The sequence below is a fragment of the Mobula birostris genome, chromosome 18, assembly GCF_030028105.1.
Source record: "Mobula birostris isolate sMobBir1 chromosome 18, sMobBir1.hap1, whole genome shotgun sequence".
NCBI classification, from domain to species: Eukaryota; Metazoa; Chordata; class Chondrichthyes; order Myliobatiformes; family Myliobatidae; genus Mobula; species Mobula birostris.
In genome coordinates this window covers 14,443,567-14,467,139 of record NC_092387.1, presented here as the reverse complement: position 1 = coordinate 14,467,139, position 23,573 = coordinate 14,443,567, and the positions used below count along the sequence as shown (strand labels likewise).

General features: G+C 40.4%; 1 protein-coding gene across 2 annotated transcripts in view; it reads left to right on the top strand.

Moving 5' to 3' along the window:
• tbc1d2b (TBC1 domain family, member 2B) overlaps window positions 1-23,573 on the top strand; it is a 113,358-nt gene that overhangs the window by 15,983 nt on the left and 73,802 nt on the right. For both annotated transcript variants that reach the window (XM_072282239.1, XM_072282238.1), the window contains exon 2: window positions 14,877-15,027. In XM_072282239.1, coding sequence (XP_072138340.1) covers window positions 14,877-15,027 — 151 coding nt within the window. The remainder of the gene's footprint in view (window positions 1-14,876; window positions 15,028-23,573) is intronic.

The following is a 23,573-nucleotide window of genomic DNA, read 5'->3' as shown; positions in this document are numbered from 1 at the left end:
TTGATTTGAAGTCATAAATTGCAATTTAGTACTATGGGCTAGAGAATTTACTTATAATTGTTTCTGGATTAAAAGATTAGTAACAGCATTGAGTGATAACAACACCCCTACATTGTTATTAAAAGTGAAGGTGATTCACTACTTCACTTTGGCGAGGGGGGGGGGCTGGGGAAACAAAATCTCATAACCTGATCTGGTTGGTGTCACTTCAGATAAATATAGTTGATTCTTAACTGCTTTCTGAAATTCCTTGGCAGGATACTATGGGATAGTTAGAATTTAGCAATAAATACTTCGGATAATATGTCAATGCTAAACTTTTCAGCTAGTTTTTGGTTTACCAAAAGTTTGTTTTACATCTGTATTTCATTTTCTGTAGCCATGTGCTGTATAGGAGCTGAACATTTTAGAAAAATCTAGATTTATTCTTTCTTTTCCAGCTTTTTTATGTCAGTGTGGCAGACCACTTATGGTTGGGTCTCACTAAGGTAGCTTAAATTGGGAAGTATGTTTCAACTTTCCCCCTTTCTTTGGCAGGATGCTTGGTGTCCTCTGAGTGAATCTCTGGCCCATACTTAAAAGAACACAGCTGTATATTGTTATTTCTCAGCTTGTGTTGAGTCACATGGCTACAGACCCATTGTGGTTTTGCTCTAGTAATGAAATCAGTGAAGAGTCTTGACCTGCCTTTTATAGCTTCTCAGCTATTTTTAAACATCATTGTTCATTTTCTGACTGCTCATTTTCAACAATAGTTCGCTCAATAAAAAATAAACTGCAGCTGGAGGCTTCCTTTTGGTGATCATTTAATTGCATTGCTATGATTAAAATCTTCAGCTTTTGTTTTGCTTGCTTGGCAACATTTGCACCTGCAAGTAGATTCAGAGTGTAGTGAAACTGTGGTGAAGGATAGGCAGATGATAGGGCAAAATTGCAGTCAGTGGGGTGGGTTGAAGTGTGCTTTTAAACTAAATAGTAGGTTCAACTGATTGGAAAGCGAGGATAAAATAAAAGGGAAGGAGAGTGCAGGAGTCATTACGATAGTCTCCAGAATAAATAAAAAGACAAAAAGGGTAAGAATTTAACTTCTGGTAACATGGGTGAGAAATTGACCAGGGTGATTGATGAATATGGGACTGAAAGTGTTATATTTGAATTCATGCAGTATATGGAATAAGGTAGATGATCTTATAGCACAGTTAGAAATTGGCAGGTATGATGCTATGGGCATCTCTAAGTCATGGTTGAAAGAAGATCATAGGAGCTCAACATAGAAGGGTACACATTGTGTCTATAGGACAGGCAGGCAGAGGAGAAAGGGCGACTGTTGGTTTGAAAAAATGAAATCCAATTATTAGAAAGAGGTGACATAGAATCAGTATGTGTAAGTTAAGAAACTGCAAGGATTAAAAAGACCCTGATGGGAGTTATACACAGGCCTCCAAACAGTTGCCGGGATGTGGGATACGAATTACGATGAGAGATAGAAAAGACATGTAAAAAGTGCAATTTTACAATAGTCATGAGGAATTTCAGTGTGCAGGTCGATTGGGAAAATCAGGTTGGTGCTAGATAACAAGAAAAGGAATTTGTAAGATGTCTCTGAGATAATATTTTAGGGTAGCTTATGGTTGAGACACTAGGGAAAAGGTAATTCTGGATTGGGTGTTGTGTAATGAGTAAGATTTAATTAGGGAACTTAAGGTAAAGGAATCCTTAAGAGACAGTGACCATAATATGATAGAATTCTCCCTCTATTTTGAGAGGGAGAAGCTAAAATCAGATGTATCAGTATAACAGTGGAATAGATGAATTACAGGCAGAGGAGCTGGCCAAAATTGGAAGGGGACACTAGTAGGGACGATGGTAGAACAGCAACGACTGTAGTTTCTGGGAACAGTTATTTATTGCTATTTTTTATGTCTGCATTTGCATAGTTTGTTGTTCATTGACCCTGTTTACAGTCTACAGTTAATGTTCTATAGATTTGCTAAGTACGCCCGCAGGAAAAAGAATCTCAAGGTTGTATATGGTGACATGTAGGTACTCTGATAATAAATTTTACTTTATACTTTGTATAATATAGCAAAAATTAGTTGCAAGCTAGATGATTAAGAAGCTATTAAGAACCAATTGAAGGCAACTAAAAAAGTAATAAGGAGAATAAAGATGAAATGTAAAGGTAAGCTAGCCAAGGATGTAAAAGATGATACCAAAGGTTTTTCAGATACTAAAGTGTAAGACAGTGGATATTGGACCACTGGAAAATTATGCTGGAGAGGTAGTAAAGGGGACTAAGAAACGGTAACAAACATAGTAAGTATTTTGCGTCAACCTTCGCTGTGGAAGATACCAGCACTGTGCCAGAAATTCAAGAGTCTCAGGGAGCAGAAATGAGTGTAGTAGCTCTTACCAAGAAGCAGATGCTTAGGAAGCTGAAAGGTCTGAAGGTAGTTGTGCCACCTGGAGCAGATGGACTACACCCCAGGGTTTCTGAAAGAGGGAGCTGAAGAGATTGTGGAAGCATTAGTAGCGATCTTTCAAAAATCAGTACATTCTGGAATGGTTACAGAGGACTGGAAAATTGTAAATGTCATTCAACTCTGTAGGAAGGGGGGAAAACAAATGACTGTAAACTATAGGGCTGTTAGCCTATAGTTAAGTAAGATGTGTGTGTCCATTATTGGATGAGGCTTTGGGGATGTTGGAGGCACATGGTAAAATGGACTGAAGTCAGCATGTATTCCTTAAGGGGAAATCTTGCCTGTTGGAGTTCTTCGAGGAAGTAACAGGCAGGATAGAGAAATAAGAGTCAGTGGATGTTGTTTACGTGGATTTTCAGAAGGACTTTAACAAGATGCTGCATGTGAGACTGCTTAACAAGGTAAGAGCCAATGGTATTACAGGAAAAATGCTAGCATGGATAGAAGATTAGTTGTCTGGCAGGAGGCAAAGAGTGGAAATAAAGGAGACCTTTTCTGTTTGGCTGTCAGTGACTAGTGATGTTCTGCAGGGTTCACTGTTAGGACTGCTTCTTTTCATGTTGTATGTCAATGATTTGGATGACGGAATTAATAACTTTGTGACCAAGTTTGTGGATGATACAAAGATAGGCGTATAGGCCGGTACTGTTGAGGAAGCAGGGAGTCTGTAGAAGGACTTTGAGAAATTAGGAGAATGGGCAAAGATGTGGCAGATGGAATACAGTGTAGAGAAGTGTATTGCCATGCACTTTGGTGGAAGGAATAAAGGTACAGTATAGACTATTTTCTAAATGGGAAGAAGATTCAGAAATCAGAGATACAAAGGGACTTAGGAGTCTTTGAGCAGGATTCCCTCGCAGGTTGAGTCAGTGGTATGGAAGGCAAATGTAGTATTAGCATTCATTTCGAGAGGACTAGAATATACATGCAATAATCTGATTTGTCAGGCTTTATAAGGCTTGGTCAGACCATACTTGGATTGTTGAGCAGTTTTGAGCTCCTTATCTAGGAAATGATGTGCTGGCATTAGAAAGGGTGCAGAGGAAGTTTACATGATTATCCTGGGAATGAAAGGGTTAACGTATGAGGAGCATTGATGGCTCTGTGCTTGTACTTTCTAGAGTTTAGAAAAATGAGGTGTGATTTCATTGAAACCTATCAAATATTAAAAGGCCTAGATGGATGTGGGGAGGATATTTCCTATACTGGGGCAACTGCTAGATTTTGAGCAAGCACACCCTCAAAGTAGAAAGATGTCCCTTTAGAACAGAAATGTGGAGGAATTTCTTTAGCCTGAAGGTGGTGAATCTGTGGAATTCATTGCCACGGACAATTGTATATTGGGTATACCTAAAGCAGAGGTTGAAAGGTTCTTGATTTGTAAGGCCATGAAAGAAGGCAGGGGAATGGGTTTGACAGTTCAAAGTTCAAGGAATAATAAATAAGCCATGATGGAATGGCCGAGCAGATTCAGTAGGCTGAATGGCCTAATATTGCTCCTATTCTTATGGTACGTCATGCAGTGGGTTGGTGGCTAGCCATGAGAAAATGATAAAGACAGATATACATAGTTACAATGTTTAAAAGATATTTGGCTAAATATATGGATAAAAAAAGGATTTAGAGGAATATAGGACGAGTTTGGGTAGTGGACATGTTGGGCGAAAATGTCTTTACCAGTGTTCAAACTGGGTAGAAAGGACATGGTTCAGGTTCCAATGTATTTGGCAAATGATCAAAGTTACATAATGTATAATCATGACCATCTGCCAGAAGCAAGACCAATGTGGTTGTAATTACTGAAGGATCTCAGAAGAACAGTTATTACCAAGGTTCTCAGCTCCCTCCTCCCATTGGTGGAAGAGATGCTTCCTGGATTTCTGTGTGGGTTATGTCTCTCTTCAGTTACAATAAATGTGCTTTTCAGTGTACACCAACTCAGAAATTCAGGGAGAGGCCTCAATCACTGTTACCGGTCTTTCTCAAAAAACATTAAACATCCTCAGTCAAGGGTAACGATAGCATCCTTCTCAAATCTGGCTGGCAGGGTGAATTTGCCTTAATCTTGCCTGTCACCTCATGTGTGCCAGCCATGGTCTTAACAAATAAATATATGATTCAAGATTATTTAATGTCACTTCCAGTACAGAAGTGTATAGGAGAACGCAGCATATAAAAATAGCAGGCTAAGACAACAAAACACAATAAATATAAATGCATAAGATAGATTATACATACATAAAGTGATGCTAGGTACAGGAGTGTCTGTGTACAAGGTGATTCTGATAGGAAGTGATAAAGTAGTGGGGGTGGGGGTTGTGAAGGCGTGGGTTAGTGGATGGAGGTGTTGATCAGCTTTACTGCTTGGGAAAAGAAACTGTTTTTGAGTCTGATGGTCTTGGTGTTGTTACTACGTAGCCTGTCCCTGATGGGACTGGGACAAGCAATCCATGAGCAGGATGGTTAGGATCTTTCATGATATTGCTGGCCTTTTTCTGGCACCTTTCTGTATGTGTGTGTGTATATATATATATACACACACACACACACACTCTATATATATATATAGTCCTTGATGGTAGATGTGCTGGTGACGCATTTGGCGGTTTTGACTACCCGTTTAGAGCTTTCCTGATAGATCCAATCTCTGTTCAAAATTATTTTTGGTGAAACATACACTTTTCTCATCTTTCTTGCTATAATGCTGTCATGAAGCTAATCTATAGACAATCTTGTCTCTACTCCAGAACCGTGGTCACCTCAACCTCAACCCTTAAGCCACAGTTTGCAGATTATGCTTGCATAGGCAAAAGCTTGGAGGCGGAAAGATCCTCTCCCAATTTAGAAAGGTGCTGAGAATGTTTATGGATAGTCAACCACTTTTGCTTGGAACATTGAGGAAGGGCTGTGACTCAGTGGGACAATGGTCTGTGTAATTAATTAGATCGATTTAATCTTCTGCAATCCTCTGCCTCCATTAATTATCAATCAAGAAATTTGTTAGCTCCTAGATCATTAGTTTGTACAATTATTTTTCTCTAATGTAACTCATTATTATAAACTGCTCTCTGTTTTTCTCTTTAATCATTAGCAACAGAGACACTAAAATTTGATTAAAATTGCTTCCCATTATTTCTCATTATTAATTCCTCTGTCTTGATTCCATAAGGACAGGCATTTAATTTTGCCATTACCTTTTTTCCAACAAGAAATGCAAATTTAGTGACATGGCTTCATTGTCACTAGAATTTCACTCAGCAAATATTGGAAAGGCCAGTACTATTGCCTTCAGTATGCTTCAAAATCAGCATTCTTTGAACATCAGGCACGAGATTTTGCAGTTTCTGGAAATCTTGAACACCAAATCTTCTCCAAAATGCCAACTCCATAGATTTCTTTCCATAGATGCTGCCTGACCTGTTGAGTTCCTCCAGCATTTTGTATTTCTTTAGACATTAACTCCATTCCTTTCCTAGCTGCCATCTGACACCGATCCAGACAAAGAAGCATTTAGCAATATACAACATTGCCCAAGTTTGTTCCTGAAATAAGCTCTACAACTGAAAGCCCTTTCAGTAACAGCTCTTTTAGAAGCATATATTCTGCCCTGGACAAATTATAATGCAGGAATTGTCAATTTTCACTTCCTGTGGATTTTAAGTGGTTGGGAAGCCATACAGGATATTTGCTTCATTAGCTCAGATTGAGTATATAAGAGCAGGAAGGATATGGAACGACATATATATAAAACAGCTGGAGTACTTAATGCATTTCTTGTCATCGTATGGGAGTAAGAATAACATTGCACTGGAAAGGGTGTGGAAGAAAGTCACCTAGATGTTGCCTGGGGTGGAGTGTTTCAGTTATAATGCATAGGCTATGTTTTTTTGGAGCAGAGAATGCAGAAGAGAACTTGACTGAGAAATATGCAATTGAGGGCAGAAATCGGGGAGAAAGACTAAGAGGAAATTTAGAATGCCCCCAAAGACTCTAGCAAATTTCTACAGATGTACTGTGGAGAGCATTCTGAGTGGTTGCACTGTAGGTTAATTTAATTGGTGGAAATGTACATAATTCACAGTCACCCACAATGAGTTGGAATTCACTTTAAGAGGCTGGTCTGACGTGATGATGTAATTACATAAAGTATTTTTACTGCTCTTTGTGTTCAGAGTTTGGAGTACAATAAATGAGTTGTTACAGTTTTACTTAAACATAAAACGACTCTGCCATATTTATTTGCGAGAAACAACATTGGTGATTCCGATGCTCCAGGATGGTTCCAGAGATATTGAACATGTCGGCCAATGTGTCATTTTGAAATTGCTGGAGTTTTGTGAGCAAAATGAGGGAGGAGGAGAAGATGGCGGTGTGGCGCAGCACGCGTAGCCTCTCCGCTGAAATGATAGCGTATTTGTAAGTAGGATGCCGTGCACAATTCTGATTTGATGGAGACAGCCATGAGAGCACGGAGAAACACCTGGATTAACTTCTGAAATGCCTGGTTTGCTGCCACTGCTACTGTGCGATGGAGAATCTCCGGAGGGAAGGGCCCAAAATCCTCGGCTTTGCCTGCTGCTGGCGACCGGGGCTGAGGTCGAAGCGTTCGGCAGAGATGGTGCTCAGTGCTCGGTGTCAGAAGGCTGGTCGGAGCTCGAAGTCTTCGGACGACTCAGAGTCGGACTGTGGTTGGGTATGACAGGGAGAGTTTTCTTCCTTCTCCCATCTGTGTGAGATGTGGAACTTTCAAGAGACTTTGAACTTTTTGCCGTGCTCACGGCTTGTTCTTCAAGTTACAGTATTGTTTGCACTGTTGTAACTATATGTTATAACTATGTGGTTTTTGCCAGTTTTTCAGTCTTGGTCTGTCCTGTGTTTCTGTGATATCACACCAGAGGAATATTATATCATTTCTTAATGCATGCATTACAAAATGACAATAAAAGAGAACTGCATGTCCTCATAATCTAATCTAATCCAATCTAATCTAATCTAAATTGCTGTTGCTTGGTTTGTACAAGCTGAGTCCCAAATCGCACTGTGAGAAACCACAAGAACACCAAATATTTCTATGTGTCACATCACTCAGCATCATTCCATGGCTGTGAGAGTGGTGAGCCTGTTTGACCACCCACCTGAACACGATAAATACCGATTGCCAAAAACTCATCTTTTACGGCTAATGGGCCACATGCTGTCTCTCCTGGGAAACTGCCATCCTTGTTTTATTTTTAAGAAACTCTTCATGCAGCAAATGCCTGATCAGGTTCATATAGCCTCATTAATGCACCTGTGATGGACTATAGGGAGCTTGCTAAAATGGCTGTTAGTCTACACTCAACCAGGTAGCAGTGCATCACTCCTCCTTTTGCTAACTCAGTAAGCCCAGTCAGCAAGGCCCCAATATAAGGACACACATGGCTGTGAAACAGAAGACACCAGCGACTGAGTTTTTACCACACTGACTTTGCTACGGATGCAATTAAGTTCCGACTGCCTTACAGCTTTGATGCCAGTGCATGGGGATGTCAGAGGTCCCGTGAACACTGTGAGTTCCAGCTGCCAGGGTCGGCTACCGTTCATTACAGACTCCCTTGCAGGGTGACGCTTCCTGTGTGACACACATGCTCAAGTGAGTGTGCTGCTAGCATCGCCTATTGATGAGGAGGCAAAGAGCAATGAAACTTCACTGGAAGCCGCCAACGGCAGCAGGATCCAGACTTATGGAACACGATGGGCGATGCTATGCTTCAGTGGGCGCCATTACACATGGGACTTTGTCCCGGCTAAAGTGATTAGACTTCGCTTGGTGCCGAGTTCCTGTGTGCCCCAGGACTGTTAGTCAATCTGAAGAAATGCGAGCTTGTGGATGTCAAGGACTTTAGGTCGTTACCCTGCTCCCCCAGTAAGTCCCTGACAATGGCTCTGTTAAGCACATGCACCACCGCATATGAGTTTACTGGGTGCATTCCCAAAGCACACTTAGCGCACATTCTCCACTACAGTCACAAAACATGAGGCCGAGGACCACGTTTCTACAACTGGCCCCCCAGTTCCATGCCCACGCGCGTAGGCTGGATCTAGAAAAGCTGGCCACCGCGAAGTCTGAGTTTGCCATCATGGAGAGACTTGGCATTGTTTGCTGGCCAAATAGCCCCCTGGGCTTCACCCCTCCTTTATGGTCCCTAAATCCGATGGTGGTTGCTGCCCCTGTGACAATTACAAAAACGAGGCCACCATCCCCAATCTTTACCCTGTCCTACACATCCAAGACTTTTTGGCACGTTTAACTGTAAGTTAATTTTTTTCCAAGGTTGATCTAGTTAGTGGCTACCATCAGGTGCCTGTGTGCTAGGAGGACATTCCCAAAACAGCGAGTTTCTGCACTTGCTTTTTGGGCTGAAAAATGCGGCACAGACTTCCCAATGGCTGATGGACTCTGTATTAAAAGACTTTGGATTTTCTTTTTGTTTACCTGAATGACATACTTGTCACCAGTGCATTAATTCGAATGCATATCTTAGCTCTGCACACTTTTTGAGTGTCTAAGCCAACATTATTAACCCTGCTAAATGCCAGTTTGGGTTGTCAACTATTGGCTTTCTTGGCCATCACATCTCTGTAGAAGACGCCAAACCCCTCCCATTAAAAATAGCCACTATTATGGATTTCCCATTACAAAAAAAACTACAGGAATTTTTAGGCATGGTGAGTTTCTGTCATCGCTTCATTCCGCGAGCTGATGAAGTTAAGCTCCCCCTGTATAATGCGCTTAAAGGCAATACCCCAATCACATGCTTGACTGATCAGTGGACGTGACCAGGGCATTTGATGATACCAAACAAGCTCTTTCTGACGTGACACTACTGGCACACCCACTCCCCAAAGCACCCATAGTCATTACTACTGACGCTTCGGACTATGCTGTGGGTGCTGTGTACGAACAATTGTTTGGAGGCGTGTGGCAGCCGCTCGCCTCCTTCAGCCGGCAGCTCCGTCCCCCCCCGAAAGGAAGTACAGCATGTTTGACTGTGAGCTTCTCGATCTCTATCTGGTTGTCTGCCATTTTCATTTTCTTCCAGAGGGTTGACATTTCACAGCTTTTGTTGACCACAAACCCCTTGTACATGCTGTGGCCAAAATATCAGACCCTTGTTCTGCATGGCAGCAATGCCCACTGGCCTACATATCAGAGTTCACAACTGATACACAACATAGCAAGAGGAAAGATAATGCTGTGGTTGATTGTCTCTCAGAGCCAGTTGTTACGGTCAGACACATTAGGGTTGACTATGCTGGCAAGGCAGCCAATCAGGCTACTGACCCAGAGGTCCAGACTAACCGAACAGCAGTCATGGACCTGCAGTTGGCTGACATTAAGTTCGAAAAAGCTAGAGTTTCTCTCCTGTGCGGTGTCAACCAGTCAGCCTTGCAAACTGGAGTTGGACAGTTTTGACTCCGTACATGGCCTCTTGCATCCAGGCCGGAAGGCTTTACAGAAACTGGTCGCACTAAACTTTCTGTTGCACTGCCTTAGAAAGGACGTGCGCGATTGGGTTGCAGCTTGTGTGTGGAGTGCCGGCGGGCGACGGTTTAACCATGTCAATGTAGATCTTGATGGTCCTCTTTCCACACCCCCCCCCCCCCAGTGGTTTCACGCACTTCCTTACCATGGTGGACTGTACCACCAGGTGGCCAAAGGTTGTCCCTTTAGCATTGACGACGGCCACAGTCGTGGCTCGAGAATTCATCAGCACCGGAACGTTTGCTGATATCAGTTTCATGAATGATTATGACCCTTTATCTGACTTAAAACATTAAGTAGTAGATAATTAGAAGGATAATGATTGCCAAAATTCAGAGGTTTTGGTTGTTTTCTTACCCTGGGCTCATGCTTTGTGCAATGAAAGTGAGGACGATATTCATTTGTTAAAATTGAATGGTCAAGTTTCATAGGAGTTTTCTGTTCAGCATCTGGTAACTGGTCCCCATGGTCATTTTTAATTTAAAGTTCTTTGCTGAAGGATTTTATAGGTTTTTCTAGTGGGTATGAAGCAGGGCGCTTTAAGGACGTGTGTATGTTGCTAGTATATTTATAAACTGTTGAGTAGTAAGCAGAGGTGAGCAGCTGTACATGGGAGCTGAGTGTTTTAAGTGGCCTTTTCAAATTCCAGTTAGCTTGGCTGATGAGCCTTCAGCTTTTCTGTTTGAAACTGCAGAACGTCGAGCAAAAAGCCTTTCATGTTTGTTCCCACTCTGCTTTTTTTACAGTTTTGTCTTTACGCAATTTAAACTGTGAAAGTATTTGCTGTTACTCAAGCAATAATTTGTTTTTAGAGAGTCTCAACTGTAACTTGCGTAGATATTGTTCTTTCAGGTTTTATAGAGATTGGAATTTTAGGTTTGGTAATGTTACTTTACTGTATCTTGGTACACAATACAAATGTGTGCAATGATCTTTTGAAACCTCTATCTGCTGAACTACTGTATTTGTTTACTTGTCTCTAAGTAAACAATTAAGTTGTGTCCCTGCTTTCAGGTATTTGGGGAAATATTTTCAATTAATATGGCACTTGGATGTGAAGCGTTTAAATGTGTCCAGAAATTCAGTCATACAACTTAACTAATAAACAGTGCTGATTAAATGAAAATTGGACTGAACTACATTGAGCAATTTTCTGTATGTTTTCTATACACCGTGGTTCCTGTGCAGATGTCTTGTCCTGCCATCTGGCAGAATGTACCGAAGCATTTGGGCTCTCATGACCAGACTGTGAAACAGTTTCTTCCCCCAAGCCATCACACTCCTTAATACTCAGAGTCTAGACTGACATATACATCATTTATTATTATAGTGTAGTTTGTCCTCTACTCTGCCTATGGTCTTGTTTATTATTTATTGTACTGCCCTGCACTGTTTTGTGCACTTTATGTAGTGCTGTGTAGGTCTGTAGTCTAGTGTAATTTTTGTGTTGTCTTACGTAGTCTAGTGTAGCCTTGTGTTGTCTCATTTAGTCTAGTGTAGTTTAGTGTTGTTTCATGTAGCACCACTGTCCTGGAGGAACGTTGTTTTGTTTTTACTGTGCACTGTACTGGCAGTTATGGTCGAAATGATAATAAAAAATGACTTGATTTACTTTTCAGCAAGAACTTTGTTCACTTTGGAATCTAGTTTACATAAAAAGTTCACCCAGATTAAATTTGTGTATCCTTTGGGCATGGCATTGATAGGGATTGGAATTATAGCACCACGATAGAAGGCCATTTGACTTATTGAGCCTGTGGCTTTTTGTTGTACGATATGAGTAACTCTTTTACCTGGCTCCTTTCCAATAGGTTTTTGTTCTACCTCATTACTTTTTTCTGCCAGTGCACTGCAGATCCTAAACTTGAACAAGTCAGACGATGTACGTATAGCTTAAAGTTGACTGAGAGTATAAGAATGGCAGGGAACATTGGAAAAATAAAATGGTCAAAATATGAGAATACCTTCAGTGTAAATTCATTCAGTCCCTCAAAGATCCAGAGCTTCCAAAAGAGTATTAGATTTAGAATTTCGTGCTGCAGTCTTAATGTAAAATAGCACTAAATGAAACAACATATTTTTAATTCTTGGTCTTGTTCACGTTATGCATTTTGTGCTAGGACAGAGTTGATTTAAGTATCTCCACATAGCCTATGCCTATCAGATGGGCAAGGCCCTAGTTGAACATGGTAATTTTTAGCATAGTTGGTAGGTAATTCCCATGATTGTTTTGCATTTTCATGCGGCAAATCTAAAAGATGCAGTAGATGGTCAGCACTGAGATTCACACACTCAAACATGCTACAACAGAAGGGAGAACATAGAGACAATAGGGAATGAAAGATGTGACTATCTAATCTGATGCCAAGGTGGGTGGGTGTTCCACTTGTGCAGAAAACAGTGAGAGCATTGTCTGCCGGTCAGCGACATAGTAAAGGAAACCAGTGAGACTGTAGGCTAGGTCAAGTTGAGAGACAATGAAACTAGATCAAATAATACTCTGAAAGAATTAGTATACCAATGATAAAATGAGGCAACTCATGATTTAAATAGTGTGCTCAGTTTTTTTTACAATGGACAAACTTAAGTGAGAAAATAAGGCATTCTACATATTGCTCTGAATTAGAAATGTATTTGTTGTGCCTTAAAAGTTATCTACAAACTTGTTGAAAATTTTGTAACTAAAAGTTACTAGGAGGCCACACCTTCTGGTTGGTGATTAATGTTGCCTTTAGTGCAGACCATCATCTGAAGAGCCATTATAGTTTTGAGATGGGCACAATACCTTTGGAAAGGAAGCAGTTCATAACTGCACTAGCCAAGGAGAGGTACTGTTTGAAGGAAGTTGAAAGGGTAGAAGATCCTTTAAAAGTAGGTCTGAGGACTGGATTAACCTTGAAGTAAAGCTCAACATGAGTTGTTCAAAGACACCTCAAACCCACAAGGGCAGACTGAGGTGATCAAACTCTGGATTTTATGAGCTCCAGGAAAGCATGCTCCCAGAATTGTGATTCACTAAATCTTCTTTGGGCAATTTCTCTTCTTGATCACGTGAAAATTTACTTTCTTTACTACGGTACTACACTTTGTGCAGTAACATTAATGTACGATGGTTCCAGGTTCAATTTAGAATTCTATACAAATTCTTGGCCTGACATTTGAATAGATTTTTAAGTGATATTTCTTTGCGTTGTCTGAAATTAGACAACTGGAATCTTGTGAAATTTATCTAATTTGTTTCAAAGTATGGAGTTAATGTCCACTTATTTCCTTCCCAGTTTGGTTTGATTTGTTTTGTGATAATTCTTAATTTCTTAAAATCAACAAAACATTTGAGGGCAAGGTGTTACTTTCCATGGGATAGATACGGTTGTCACTGAGGTTGGGCAAAACTAGAACAAATAGGTCATAGGTTAAGGGTGAAAGGTGAAATGTTTATGGAGAACATGATGCACTTCTTCACTCAGGGTAGTGACAATATAGAATGAGCTGCCACCAAAAGTGGTAGATGCAGGTTTGATTTCAACATTTAAGAGAAATTTGGATAGGTACATGGATGGGAAGGGTATGGAGGGCTATTGGCTGGGTGCAGGTCAGTGAGATTTGACAGATTAATAGTTTGGCACAGACTAGATGGACCGAAGAGTCTGTTTCTGTGTTGTAGTGTTCTATGACTCTATAACAGTGTCAGGCAGGAGACTTGATTCAGTCATAAATACCGATAAGCCTATCTGTTGGTCAAATAGTTGTGATAAACCAACATCCTGTGTTCACACATTTGATTTGCAAGCATTAGTAACAGCATCAAGACTGACTGAAGGGTTTTTTTTTGTGTGTTTGTTCTGTTGGTGAGGGAAAGAGATGTGTGAATTTGTTATTCAAAGAGATTGTTCACTTACCAGTGAATTTTTAACAATGTCAATAGTTTACTGAAAAGTTTCATTTGGTCTTTCAGGGACTTCCTTTTTTCAAAAAAATTTCTTGTAATTAGGATTAACTTTACCATAAAATTACTGGGCCTTATCATCAAAACATTTTCAAGCACCCAGAAAAATTCCCATCACTTGGCATTAAATAATCAGCCTGCAAATTTTTGTATTGTATAAAAGTTTTGACAGTCTGTGAAATATTTTCTGTAACTATAAACCTTTATTGTACTAGCCAATTATTTTGATTAAATACAAAATAAGCTGTATATGCAGTTAATCTGAAAATAAAAACAAGTTGCTGGAGTTATTCATGTCATTCAGGATTTGCAGACAGAGAAGCTGTTTAGTTTTGCTCGATGACATTTTTTGTAGTTTGATGAGGCCGGGTGAGTGTATATGGGGTTTTCAGGAGGATGGCCAGCTGCCACTGCTGGGTGTATCACCCCATAGTTTCCACTTAGCCAGACAATTCGGAAAATTCTCAAAGCTTGTATCTTCTAGTATTACATGGTTCAATGCCAGATTTAATAATTGCTATCCTTCATAAAAAGCTATTGAATTCTAAAGTGTACCAATTTTGTACTGTTGCATTAATAAAATTAGTTAGTTTTAATCTGTGAATGCAGATGAAACTTCAGACTTGAAGTATTTAGCATTCTGGTCATGATTTTTTCAATGCTATGTACTCATTTTCAAGTATATTGGGGTATATGCTAGCATTCTGTGCACTCCTCAATTCTTTGTGGCCAAGGCCACGCAGTATCCCTGATCAGATGGAGTTACTAACCTTTGTCATCAGAAACCTGTCTTTGGGTACAGGAGAAAGCTAGACATCTACAATTATTGGTGTCTCAAGCTGGGGCTTTACATTAATATTAAATTTCTCTAATAATTTTTTTGTTAAAGGAGAGATATTGACGTTTTTTTCCTTTGTGACAGGCTCCCAACGCACAGGTTATGAGATTTTGGCTGCAGCAATTGCAACAAAAAAGATGGGAATTCAGTAATAACAGCTCTGTTGGACAAAGAGATAGTCGCACATTATCTGTGTTCCCAGATTCTGCCACAGGTCTAGTTGCTAAAAGTATTGGTAAGTCCTGAAAAAAAGATCTAAATGTAGTTTGGCTTTTTGTTTCTTAATAACAAAGAATAAGCAATGTGGATTGTAATGCATAAGTTATTATGCAACCTTTGAATAAACTTAATAATTTTTGAAAAGAAGCTATGAGCTATGACCGTGAATTTAGTCTAGCGTTTTGAGAAGGATGCAAAGAAACGTCAGCTGGAATCTTATGCTTTCCAGAGGTGGCTTGTTGCCTCTGGGTAAAGGTTGACAGCAAAAATCCATGGCTGGATATTCCATCACCCTCTCCATTGCCTCAGTGATGAGATTAAAACTATGAAAAAGCTGCTGAGCCTGGCTATGTCCAGCCAGCCAGTGAAAGGCTGATCTTAAAAACAAAATGCTGGAAATAGTCAGAAGCTCAAGCCACATCTATGCAAAGGAAAACAGAACTTGCAAAGGAAAACAGAACTATCATTAGCTCTGCTTCTCTACTCATAGATGCAGCCTAATCTTAATATTTCCAATATTTTCTCTTTATTTCACCATCTGCATTTTTAAATTTTTGAAACACTGTGCTTGAATTGGTTCAGTTGCACTGGCTAGTGGAACCACAAAGTTTAGTTTAATTCCATTGTTTAGCTCCAAATATGGGAAGAAGAAAACAAGCGCAGCCACAGATTTTCATTATAATAACCGACATATTTTGCAAGTGCAAGTTTGAGCATATAAATTTTAGGCACCTTATATCTAAGGAAAGATGTGCTGGCCCTGGAGAGCCTTCAGTGTAGGTTCACAAGAATGATCCCAGGAATAATAGGCTTTAACATATGAGGAGCATTTGATGTGTCTCGGCCTGTACTCAGAGCTCATAAGGCTGAGTAGGGATCTCATTGGAACCCATGTCCATACAATGCATATGGAAAGGCCTGGATAGAGTGTTTCCTTCAGTTGGGGAGTCTAGAATCTGAGGGTATGGCCCCAGAATAAAGGGATACCCCTTTAAAACTGAGTTGAGGAGGAATTTCCTCAGCCAGTGGGTGGTGAATCTGTAGAATGTGTTGCCATATCCAATTATTTTCAATTTCATTGGAACTTTCTACTGTATGCTCATGTTTCTATCTGTACTGTCCCCATAATGAAGCCACCCAAACAAATTTAAAGGAAGCAGGAAAATATGAGCTCTGTGACTGTTTTTGAATGTGTTTTGGATCTTTAAAATGGCTGAGACTGCAGTTGATCTTGGCTCTAAACAAAGCTCTTTTTCCCCTTTCTTTCCCTCTTCCTGCAAGGATGCCTTTGTTTATATTACTGATGTGAAATTGTGTCTATAAGTAGCTGTCAATTGAAAAGTTAGTTTGACCTCTGTTTTATCTTCTTTAACTTGTTTTTAATGTACTTGATCCTCAGTCAGATAATGCCTGGTCTCAACCTGCAAAAATGTTTATAGCTGCAACAAAGCACCCTTTCCTTGTTGCAGCAGTGCACCACTTTTTTTTTATGGGCAGGTCCAGATTTACAACCTGGGCCATTTCTAGAGGCCACTCATGCAAAACTCATTTTTTAAAATCACATATATTGTAACCAAAATACATTTTAGTAATATATTTAGTAATATTTAGTAATTTGAGTAGCTGAGTGCCACAGGTTTCATTGCCTCCATCTTGCTGCACTTCCACCTCCTTAATGTTCTTTATTACATCTCTGGTGTCTTTTCCAATTTCCCAACAACCTCAAGATCATTCATGGTCATGAACCTCACTCTGGGTAGTACCAGAGCTGAGTCCTAATTGGGCCATTCAGATGAAAATCCATTCTTTGGCTTTCAGTATTGGAAAGCTGTCTTTACTTGGTGCACTGACAGGGGAGCTATCAGAGTGAGCATTGGTGGTTGGTCAGATGAGGCAGATAGTGGATCTCAGAGTGTTGCAAAGCAAGCTCAGACTTGTCTTGAGGGTTGGATCTTGCCTTTAAGTTATGCTGTAACTACCAACAAATTGATTTCTGAAGGATTAAAATAAATAATAAGACAATTATTTTTCACATGCCACCTGCAGCCAACACCTTTTGTAATAATTGTGCTTTGGGCTTTACACACCTGGATAAGTAACTACCTGGATTCTGACCACCATTACACAGGTCACCTCCAACTTAAGAACTCCCAGCCCATACATCCTGTACATGCGAGCAAGCATTTGGGAAACAGACGGGATGGATGTACTGGAAGCTACAGAGCTGCCAGCATCTTCCACTGTGTGAGAACTTGAATTACAGCCACATTTCCAACCCCTGGACTGTTCTAGTTCTTGTGACCTGTTCAGAGTCAAAATCCGCCATATCCTGGGGTGAACCTGTCAGTAATTTTACAATAGTGGTTCAATAAAATGATTACTATAGATTCAGATTTGTCGTTCAATTGAATAGGAGAACATTTAAAAATGACTGTAGTTTCAGTGATGCTGTAGAGGTTGGCAAGAGATTTCGTTTAACTTGAGCACTTCACAGCTGAGCAGTTGGTAGAAGCTTGTCATTCTAGAATGCACTGTCAACTTAATAGACAATAGGTGCAGGAGGAGGCCATTCGGCCCTTCGAACCAGCACCGCCATTCACTGTGATCATGGCTGATCATCCACAATCAGCATCCAGTTCCTGCCTTATCCCCATAACCTTTGATTCTGCTGTCTTTAAGAGCTCTATCCATCTCTTTCTTAAAAGCATCCATAGACTTGGCCTCCACAGCCTTCTGGGGCAGAGCATTCCATATATCCACCACTCTCTGGGTGAAAAAGTTTTTCCTCAATTCCGTTCTAAATGGCCTACCCCTAATTCTTAAACTGTGGCCTCTGGTTCTGGACTCACCCATCAGCGGGAACATGCTTCCTGCCTCCAGCGTGTCCAATCCCTTAATAATCTTATATGTTTCAATAAGATCCCCTCTCAGCCTTCTAAATTCCAGAGTATACAAGCCCAGTCGCTCCAATCTTTCGACATATGACAGTCCTGCCATCCCAGGAATTAACCTTGTGAACCTATGCTGCACTTCCTTAATAGCAAGAATGTCCTTCCTCAAAATTGGAGACCAAAATTGCACACTACTCCAGGTGTGGTCTCACCGAGGCCCTGTACAGCTGCAGAAGGACCTCTTTGCTCTTATACTCAATTCCCCTTGTTATGAAGGCCAGCATGCCATTAGCTTTCTTCACTGCCTGCTGTACTTGCATGCTTGCTTTCAGTGACTGATGTACAAGAACACCTGGATCTCGTTGTGCTTCCCTTTTCCTAACTTGACTACATTTAGATAATAATCTGCCTTCCTGTTCTTACCACCAAAGTGAATAACCTCACATTTATCCACATTAAACTGCATCTGCCATGCATCTGCCCACCTACTCAGCCTGTCCAAGTCACCTTGCATTCTCATAACATCCTCCTCACATTTCACACTGCCACCCAGCTTTGTGTTATCGGCAAATTTGCTAATGTTACTTTTAAATCCCTCATCTAAATCATTAATATATATTGTAAACAGCTGCGGTCCCAGCACTGAACCCTGCGGTACCCCACTGGTCACTGCCGGCCATTCTGAAAGGGACCGTTAATCGCTACTCTTTGTTTTCTGTCAGCCAGCCAATTTTCAATCCATGTCAGTACTCTGCCCCCAATACCATGTGCCCTAATGCCCACTGATCTCCTATGTGGGACTTTATCAAAGGCTTTCTGAAAGTCCAGCTACACTACATCCACTGGCTCTCCCTTGTCCATTTTCATAGTTACATCCTCTAAAAATTCCAGAAGACTGGTCAAGCACGATTTCCCCTTCGTAAATCCATGCTGACTCGGACCAATCCTGTTACTGCTATCCAGATGTGTCGTAATTTCATCTTTTATAATTGACTCCAGCATCTTTCCCACCACTGACGTCAGGCTAACCGGTCTATAATTCCCTGTTTTCTCTCCTCCTCCCTCCTTGAAGAGAGGGACAACATTAGCCACCCTCTAATCCACAGGAACTGATCCTGAATCTATAGAACATTGGAACATCTGTAGAACATTGGAAAATGATTACCAATGCGTCCACGATTTAATGTCAGTACATAACAAATAGAACAATAGCCCTCTTTATTCAATAAAATCATGGCTGATGTTTTACCTTGGTACAACTTTCTTCTACTAACCCCATATCCTTTGATTCTCTTGGTATCCAAAAATCTCCACCTGTGTTTGTATCTCAGTGACTGAGTCTTCACAGTGCTCCTGATAAGAGAATTCCAAAGATTCGCTATCCTTTTGATGAACAGAATTCCTTATTTCAATCCTGAACGGTCAACCCCTTATTCTGAGATGTTGAATTATCATTCTGGATACTGCAGCCAGGCAAAACATAACCCCTGCACGTCTTTTCAAAACCTGTAGGAATTTTACATATTTCAATGCAATTGCCTCCCACATCCTCTTAAGTCTAGGAAGTTCTACTCCTATATCTTATGGTTATAAATTAAATTGGACCTATATTATTGATTTAATTTTACTATGTAAACTTAACTATACCAGTTAAGAGTTACCCCTCAGCAACAAGTATATCCCCTTGGATACCGCTGGAGGTGATGACCTATCAGGGCACAGCAGCAGTAGCAGCCAGGCCAGTAGCATTCTGGCTAGCCCTGAGGCTCAGCAGGGAAGGGTAAAGTCAAGCAGAGTGGTAGTGATAGTTAGGGGGATAGGTAGGAGAATCTGTGGCCACGAAAAAGGATCCAGGATGGTCTGTTAGTTCCCAAGTGTTAGGGTCCAGGACGTCTCAGACTGACTGCAGAAAATTCTCAAGAGGGAGGATGGGCAGCCAGAGGTCCTGATGCAAATTGGCACCAATGACATAGATAGAAAGCGGGAAGAAACCCAGCGTAGTGATGTTGTGGGGATGGAACTGGACTCTCTCACGGTGGTGTCTGAAAAGAGGATGCTGTCCAAGTTGCATGCCATCTTGGACAATGTCTCCCATCCACTACATAATGTACTGATTGGGCACAGGAGTACATTCAGCCAGAGACTCATTCCACCGAGATGCAACACTGAGCGTCATAGGAAGTCATTCCTGCCTGTGGCCATCAAACTTTACAATTCCTCCCTTGGAGGGTCAGACACCCTGAGCCAATAGGCTGGTCCTGGACTTATTTCATAATTTACTGGCATAATTTACTATTGAACTATTTATGGTTTTATTACTATTTAATTATTTATTGTACAACTGTAACGAAAACCAATTTCCCCCAGGATCAATAAAGTATGACTATGACTATAGGGAGTTAGCCATGTGCTAGTCAGGACAGGTATAGAACAGGGTAGTTGGTATACAACTAGATGCAGTGTGTAGTAAGACTGAGGATGGACAGGGCAAAATTGCAGTTAGTAGGTTGAGATGAAGTGTAACATAGGAGCAGAATTGAAAAGGGTGATGAATACAGGACTGAAGGCATTATATTTGAATCCACGCAGTATATGGCATAAAGTAGTTGATCTTGTAGCACTGTTAGAGATTGGCAGGTATGACGTTGTGGGCATCACTGAAATGTGACTGAAGGATGATCATAGTTGAGAGCTTAATATTCAGCGATACACCTTGTATCGAAAGGACAGACAGGTAAGCAGAGGGGGTGGGGTGGCTGTGTTGGTAAAAATTTAAATCAAATCCTTAGAAAGAGGTGACATAGGATGGGAAGATGCTGAATCTGTGGGTAGAGTTAAGAAGCTGCAAGGGTAGAAAGATACTGCTGTGAGTTATATACAGCTCCCCCCCCCAAAAAAGTAGCCAGAATATGGGATATAAATTGCAATGGGAAATAGTAAATGCATGTAATAAGGGCAATGTTGCAATAGTCATGGGGGATTTCAATATGCAAGTATATTGGGAAAAGCAGGTTGGTGCTTGTAGAGTGAATTTATAGAATGCCAGATACAGAATTTGAAAGATGGCTTATTAGAGCAGCTTGTGTTGAGCCTACTAGGGAAAGGCAATGCAAGATTGGTTGTGTAATGAACCAGATTTTATTAGGGAGTTTAAGGTAAAGGAGCAATAATCATAATGTGATATAATTCACCCTGCAGTTTGAGAGGGAGAAGGTAAAGTCAGATATATCAGTATTACAGTAAAGTAAATGGAATTAGAGAGGCAAGAGAGAGAGCTGGCCAAAGTTGATTGGAAGGGGACACTAGCAGGGATGATGGCAGAATAGTAATTCCGAAGGTGCTGGATAGATACATCCCAAGGAAGTAGTATTCTAAAGGGAGGATTAAGCAACCGTGGCTGACAAGAGAAGTCAAAGACACCATTAAAAGGAAAGAGGGCATAAATATAATAAAAGAGGATTGGAAAGCTTTTAAAACCCAACAGAAAGCAACTAAAAAGACCATAAGGAGAGAAAAGATGAAATATGGAAGTAAGCTAGCCAAGAATATCTTTTTCAGATATATAAAGAGTAACTCAGCAGGTCTGGCAGCATCTCTAAAGGAAAATGAGCAGGGATTCACCTATCACCTCCGATATTGCACCTCCCCATCCCCTTATTCTCTTATTTTGGTTTCTTCCCCTTTTCCAGTCCTGATGAAGGGTCATGGCCCAAAATGTTGACTCTTCATTTTCCTCCATAAATGCTGCCTGACCTGCTTAGTTTCTACAGTGCTTTTTTGGGTTGAGTCAATAGGTACTGCATGTTGTTTGAAAGAACCACAAGCTGTGGCTGATTTTTCACTGATGGATTTGATGAAAACTTATATCCTGTTTTGGTGTTGCAAATGGAAACTGATTTACCTAAAAAAAAAGAAATCAGCCTTGTGTTTGCTTTGTCTTTGTTCTCAGTTTCTTATTAATATGGATGTGTGAACAGGATTCAGGTCATTTGGCCCTTGTGCCTCTTTTGCCATTCATTGAAGGTATGTCCTGAGTTCATACATCAGCCTTTACCTCCTATCCCCAAATACTATGATATTTTGAACCTCTTGTGAGACTGTCAGACTCCAGTCAACAAACATCAATATGCATCTGGAATTAAATGCACAGCATCAGGAGAAGGGCAATGCCACTTGAGCTGTCTGCTGCATCTTTTAAGTTGTGCTTTCTTTTCAAAGATTTTGTTCGAAATATGTTCAAATGATCCTAAATGTTAGAAGCAGATTCAACAAGTTAACAAAGAAATCGGTTGCTCTGTACAGTTATAAGTACACGTTCCTATAGTGCTTCCAATGGTTGGAAATACTCAGACTTTTATCATATATATCTTAATATTATGTAATATATTAATTACACTTTTGGCATAGGTCAGGTTATTAATGTAAAGCTCCTTTCAAATTTCAGTCTTGGTTGTCAGTACTTAAATACCACCAATACATGGTTCACACAAGAAGAATTAATGTTTGAATAGGAACTGTTAAACTTGGGAATTTTAATTTTTATTAGAAGTGCCCAAACTTTAGTTTTGCTAAAGAGAAGACTATTGAGTCCCCTGGTAACAGAAGTTGATTTTGCCTCAAAGATAACAACTTAGCACTTATTTTTTCCCAGTCTAATAAGTACCACGTGGCTCATCTATTCAGTATCAATAATTACACATTTAATAAAAATCCTACACTATGGTGTTTGAAGAGCCAGAGTGACTTGTGGGTCAAATCTAACAGCAATGTGGAATCTATATTGCTATCTTGCACTTTGCTGGAACAGTTACTTTTGTTAGGTTTACAGTAGGCTAGCTTCATTGCATATGTCTGAATGAAATCCTGAATGTACTGGCCTGAGTGGCAAATGCAAAATGAAAGAACTTTGGGAGTTGTTTTTAACTAGGTTTTCTATTGAATAGGGGTGTATGTCAACAGTAGTCAGCTCCTACAGGTAGATCTGTAAACTTTAATACCATTACTGTTAATGATTGAAGCATATTGGATTTCCACAAGCAGTACTTCAGTGGATAGGAGAAACAGACTGTTTGTAATAACTTGTATTGTTGAACAGTTTGAGGCAGACAAAATCATTTAGATGTTTGGGGATCTGTCGCCTCTTGTATATGAGAGGAGAAAGGAATGAAATGAGAAGTGAAACTGCAAGTTGGATATTGAAAGGTCTTTGCTTGCATTCTTCAAAGCAACATTTTGGAAGTCACTATAGGGGCATCCAGATTTAAAGAAATATTCCATGTTGGTATTATAGGAAAGGTTACTATAGCAGTAACCTCAGTTTGTGCTAAATCTGGCATTCATTTTATTTAGCCTGTGTCAACCTTGATCATCTGAGAGAAGACACAGGAGAATGCAGACACTGAAGTCTGGAGCCAACACATGGTGCTGAAGGAACTCAACGGTTCAGGCAACATAGTGACCCTTCATCTAGGCAGCCAAGCTAGGTCCAGATGAAAGACCTTGACCCAAAACATTGACTGTCCTCTTTCCTCCAAAGGTGCTACAGTGCTTTGTCTATTCATCTTCTGAGTGTGGAGACCTAAGCGAATTTAGTAAAACTTGACCTTTATGTTCAGTTAAACCAAGCTGTAGGACAGGGGAAGGGTGTAGACTGCATAAAATATTTCAATTG